We start from the raw sequence: 6000 nt of genomic DNA, 5'->3' as shown, positions 1-6000 counted from the left end.
AACCTGAGGGTCAGCACACCTCAGGCGAGGGGCCTGGTTGAGAAGGCGGGGCCTTCATGAATAAACTCAGCCAGTATGAGAGTTGAATCCTCACTGCTGGCCTTGCTCTGCATCATGAACCAGCCGTCCTGCCAACTGAGCTAACCGACCCTCTGATAAAGATGTAATAATTCCTTAAACATGAGGTATTCCCTGTACCAATCAGTTTCCCAGTCCACCTCAGACAACTTGCCCCTCACACTCTGATACTTTCCTTGTGAGGGACATCCAGATAACTTAAACAAAGGAACCATGTAACCACCAGGGCCCATCTCCATGGCAACGTGGCACGCTTTGGGGGGTTTGAAACAGAAATGGAAACTAAATATCTTCAAACTTCCAAACATCCTTTCACTGTGTGATCCTTGTGCAATTTGATGCCAGGTATTAGCAACAAGGCTCAAAGATCAACAGCCCACTGCAGGCAAAGTGGTGAGACCAGCCAGTGCAGCAGAAAGAAACCCTCTGTAGAGATCTACTATGAGGATTTAGTGAGGAGCTTGCGACACTAAAACTCAGTAGAAATTTGAGTTAAAACCTCTCGGATGCAAATAAGAATCTTTTATTGCCTCTATTTGATTACAATTAGGAGTCACTTAAATCTTATTCTCTGATAAGTCCGGCTAGCAAAAGGACTTAAAGAGAAGCAACTTGTACAGAATTTAACTTTCAAAATAATACATAAATGGTTTCTTGCTTACGGCAAACCAGCTTGCATTTACTTCAAGAGTTAGACTGGAAAGGTGAAAGTATGAAAAATAGAGACAGCGAATAGTTTAGGTCAAAGTATAGATGATTCATGAATAAAGATGGCCGCACTGACCATCACGGTTATAGGAAATCATATCAGCCTTTAGCCATCTATCTGCACCTCTATGTCATTCTAATTGGTTTGGATTAAAATCAAATGTATTTGATTCGACGGTTAGCTGTCAATCCTCAATGTGCATCATTCGTTCTAAATGTTTCATGTCTGAATATTTGTGTATGTTATGGAATGCGATTCTATGGTTATTATCAAGTCCAGTTCAAACTGGACTTCTGCTGACTTCGCTATTATCCACATTGTGGACAATAGCGCCTTAATGTTGCTATGGTGCCTGCCCTGTCCTTGGAGTGATAACTGGTACAGCTTGTGTTTTAATGCCACACTGTCTTGAACATGTATTTGTCAGAACAATGGCTTTCTCCTCTCAGCTCAGTAAACGTGCTGTTTTAATCTACAATGAAATTATGCATAAGTCAGGCTGTTTTGTGTCTCTGTTGAAGCTAGTTGAAGCTATGTGTTTTGAGATGACCTGAGATTATGAGTGCTGAAATCCTTACTTTAAAATGGGTATTAAAACTGGGGCTTAATATTTATACTAAATAGCCTTCTTTTACCTATCAGGTATGTTAGAAAATAGTTGGTTTCCATCACCCTCCGACCACCCTCACTGACCACCTGTCAGAATGAACAAAATGCAGTCCTGGATGTAGAGCAGAAACAACAACAGCAGAATCCAACCCCTGTAATCGATTGTGAAATTGTCGGTGACACTGCAGGTGCGATTAAACATGCAATCCCGTCTCACATTGAGAGGTGGACGGCCTCTCCCCAATGTGAACTCGCTGGTGTGTCTGCAGGTGAGATAACCAAGAGAATCCCTTCCCACACTGAGAGCAGGTGAATGGCCTCTCCCCAGAGTGAACTCGCTGGTGTGTCCGCAGGTGAGATAACTGAGTAAATCCCTTCCCACACGGAGAGCAGGTGAATGGCCTCTCCCCAGTGTGAACTCGCTGGTGTGTCCGCAGGGCGGATAACTGAGTGAATCCCTTCCCACACCGAGAGCAGGTGAATGGCCTCTCCCCAGTGTGAACTCGCTGGTGATTCTGCAGGGTGGATAAATGTGCAAATCCTTTCCCACACTGAGAGCAGGTGAATGGCCTCTGGCCAGTGTGAACTCGCTGGTGTGTCCGCAGGGTAGATAACCGAGTAAATCCTTTCCCACACTGAGAGCAGGTGAATGGCCTCTGGCCAGTGTGAACTCGCTGGTGTGTCCGCAGGGTAGATAACCGAGTAAATCCTTTCCCACACTGTGAGCAGGCGAATGGCCTCTCCCCAGTGTGAACTCGCTGGTGTGTCTCCAGGGTGGATAACTGAGTAAATCCTTTCCCACACTGAGAGCAGGTGAATGGCCGCTCCCCTGTGTGAACTCACTGGTGTTTCTGCAGGGTGGATAAATGTGCAAATCCTTTCCCACACTGAGAGCAGGTGAATGGTCTCTCCCCAGTGTGAACTCGCTGGTGTGTCCGCAGGGTGGATAACTGAGTAAATCCCTTCCCACACTTTGAGCAAGTGAATGGCCTCTCCCCAGTGTGAACTCGCTGGTGTTTCTGCAGGGTGGATAACTGAGTAAATCCCTTCCCACACTTTGAGCAAGTGAACGGCCTCTCCCCAGTGTGATTGCGTCGATGAACCTCCAGCTCAGATGGGAATCTGTATCCCTTCCCACAGTCCCCACATTTCCACGGTTTCTCCATGTTTTGGGTCTCCTCACATCTCTCCAGGCTGAACAATCAGTGGAAGCCTCGTCCACAACACAGGTACGGTTCCTCCCCGCTCTGAATATTGTGATGTTTTTCAGGCTGTGTAACTGGTTAAAGCTCTTTCCACAATCAGTTCACTGGAACTCTCACTCGAGTGTGTGTTGTGTGGGTCTTGGTGCTTTTCCAGTCACACTGATCCTTCCACAGTCAGTTCACTGGAACACTCTCACTCGGGTGTGTGTTGTGTGGGTCTCGGTGCTTTTCCAGTCACACTGATGTTTCCACAGTCAGTTCACTGGAACACTCTCACTCGGGTGTGTGTTGTGTGGGTCTCGGTGCTTTTCCAGTCACACTGATGGTTGAAATATTTAGCTGACAGTTCAGGGAAACATTTCTCCTAGATTCAAAGGCCGATGATATCCAGGTTCCAAGGAAGGGAGTAACTGTCAGATCGAGACGTGACATTTGAGATTTCTGTCTGTAATTCTTCCTCGTCTAATATCCTGTAAAAACAATTTACAAAATTTGTCACTGTCAGTACAGGATAGAAACTCAGAACAGACAATTCTAGTTTCTATGGCACATTTTTTCCTCTCTCTTATTCCCCGAAAGCTGTAACTCTCCATCCCACACACTCCCTCCATTCTCACTCTGCTGTATCTCATATTGACCCTCCTAATTCTCCTGAAGGTGCTGATTCAGGCTGATTGACAGATCCATGCTCACAGCTTCCTGTCCAGGAGATCACAACAGTTTTAGCTGCAGTCGGCCATTCGGCCCATCGAACCTGAACCATCCAATGGGATCATTGGCAGATCTACCTCAGCACCGTTTTCCGACACTATCCCCCATATCCTTCGACGTCTACAATATCCAGAAACCTCTCAATCTGTGTCTTGAAAATACTTGGATTACTGAGGCTCCAGAATCCTTGGGGGTAGAGAATTCCAAATCTTCACCACATCGTTGAGTAAAGGGGCTGGTTTAGCACACTGGGCTAAATCGCTGGCTTTTAAAGCAGACCAAGGCAGGCCAGCAGCATGGTTCGATTCCCGTACCAGCCTCCCCGAACAGGTGCCGGAATGTGGCGACTAGGGGCTTTTCACAGTAACTTCATTGAAGCCTACTTGTGACAATAAGCGATTTTCATTTTCATTTTTCATCTCAGCTTTCTGTCCATTTACCTGCCAGTTCCGCATAACACTCGCCATCCTCATCAATCAGAAATCTGTCTGGGGGTGGGGAGGTGTCAGGCATGTGATACGGGTTTGGGAGTAGCTGCTTTTCCGCAGGTTCTGGTGCCACTAACTTATAATCTGACACTTATCCTGATTGCCTGGCACTCATCTACCTAATCCTTGAATTCATATTTGTTATCATGTCCCTGGAAGACTTCAGGGTTCGGTCTGGTAGGATTATGCTGGAAAAAGTGAAGAAATCATGAATAAAACAGCGCAGGTGGATTCAGCGGGAATGGAGCCGCCTTTTCAACATGGCGGCCTGACCCTCAGGAGGACTCTCGACCACACTCTCTCTGGGGCTCTCTGGGAGGCGGCAAAAATTATAACTGTCAACATTATCCGTGTTATTGACCAGAGGCGGAGTGCGCTGACTCAATATCTGTGAGCTCATGAGGACCACCTGCAAAACGCCATGAAGAGGTTCGATGATCCGGAGGAGAGAATCCTGAACATTCAGCAAGATGCCTCCTTGACGGAGGCAAGAATTCAATCCTTTGAAAAACCAGCCGAGTGGCTGGCGGAGGTCCTGGAGAACTGAAGGTCAGAGAAAGAACATCCGAGTCGTCGGCCTGTCAGATGGTCATCATAGAATTTAGAGTGCAGAAGGAGGCCAATCGGCCCATCGAGTCTGCGCCTTAAAAACAACACCCCAGTCAGGCCCATACCTCCCCCCCCCCCCCCCCCCCTATCCCGGTAACCCAGTAACCCCACCTAACCTTTCATTTGTACACTAAGGGCAATTTATCGTGGCCACCTAGGTGGATACCTAACCTGCACATCTTTGGACTGCGGGAGGAAACCGGAGGAAACCCACGCTGACACGGGGAGAATGTGCAGACTCCGCACAGACAGTGATCCAAGCCGGGAATCAAACCTGGGACCCTGGAGCTGTGAAGCAACTGTGCTAACCACTGTGCTACCGTGCTGCCCATAAATGATGTTTTTTTCTGTCCATTTAGTGTGGAGGGTAAGGCTCCCGTGAGGTTCTGCGAGGACCGACTGCCACGTTTTCTCAAGCTGGATGGGAAGCCTGGGCGTTTCAAATTAGAAAGGGTGCATCGGTCTTTGAGGCTGAGGGATAGTTTTCATCCCAGGCCTGTAATCATTCACTTCCACAACTTGAGAGAATGTCCTGGAGAGGGAACGGCGAGGTGGCATCTGGCTCCAGGAAGGAGTGAGGATTTACTTCTTCCAGGCCTTTTCGGCAGCAACACAAACGAAGCGTCGAGGCTTCGATGAAGTTCAAAGACAGCTCCAGCTTGTGGGGAGTGAATTACTTCAGGCTTTATCCTGCAACCCGAAAAATGGTATCCAACAACTCCGTCAAGTCGTTCAATAATCCAACTATTGCCTTGGCCTTCATTAAATCCATGAAGGGCCAGGATAGGAGGGATGGTTTGCAGCTCGGACAAACTCAGGTTCTAATCCGGATTCTTACCCTGTCATGGTGTTGTCTGAATTTCAGAATCACAGAAATACACATAGGGACAGGAGTAGGCCATTCAGCCCCTTGAGTCTGTCCTGCCATTTAGTGAGATCATGGCTGGTCTGTGACCCAACTCCATATCCCCGAATATCTTTGCTTAACAAAACTCTACCTCAGATTTAAACTTAACAACTTATCCAGCTTCACCTGCTGTTTGTGGGAGAGAGTTCCAAACCTCTCCCACCCTGAGTGTGAAGACGTTCTTCCCAACATCTCTCCTGAACGGTCGAGCCCTGATTTTTAGACAATGATCCCAGTTTTAGAATCTCCAACCAGTATAAATAGTTTATCTTCATCGCCCCTGTCTTTCCCTGTTAATATCTTAAATGCTTCAATCAGATCACACCTTAATCTTCTCAATTCTAGCAAAAACAGGCCTAATTTGTGTAATCTCTCCTCAAAATTTAACCCCTGTATTCCATGTGTCTTGGCATATCATCTTAGTAAACCTGTGTTGCACTCTCTCCAAGGCCAAAATATCCTTCCTAAGGTGTGGTGTCCAAGTGGGGTCTTGTATAGCTGCAGCACAACCTCGGTGTCTTTATATTCCAATCCTCCAGATGGGCGGCATGGTTGCACAGTGGTTAGCATTGCTGTCTCACAACTCCAGGGTCCCAGGTTCAATTCCGGCCTCGGGTGACTCTCTTGTGTCTTTCTCCCCGTGTCTGCATGGGTTTCCTCCGGGTGCTCCGGTTTCCTCCCACT

General features: G+C 47.4%; 1 protein-coding gene across 1 annotated transcript in view; it reads right to left on the bottom strand.

The window, feature by feature from the left end:
- Positions 1-580: 580 nt before the first annotated feature.
- Positions 581-6000, bottom strand: part of LOC140422599 (uncharacterized) — a 163355-nt gene continuing 157935 nt past the window's right edge. Inside the window, 1 exon segment of the mRNA XM_072507608.1 lies at positions 581-2598. Within this exon segment, the coding sequence (XP_072363709.1) occupies positions 1591-2598 (1008 nt within the window). The 3' untranslated portion in view covers positions 581-1590.

This window comes from Scyliorhinus torazame, chromosome 5, assembly GCF_047496885.1.
Source record: "Scyliorhinus torazame isolate Kashiwa2021f chromosome 5, sScyTor2.1, whole genome shotgun sequence".
Taxonomy (NCBI): Eukaryota; Metazoa; Chordata; class Chondrichthyes; order Carcharhiniformes; family Scyliorhinidae; genus Scyliorhinus; species Scyliorhinus torazame.
This window is presented reverse-complemented; position numbering and strand designations above follow the sequence as displayed.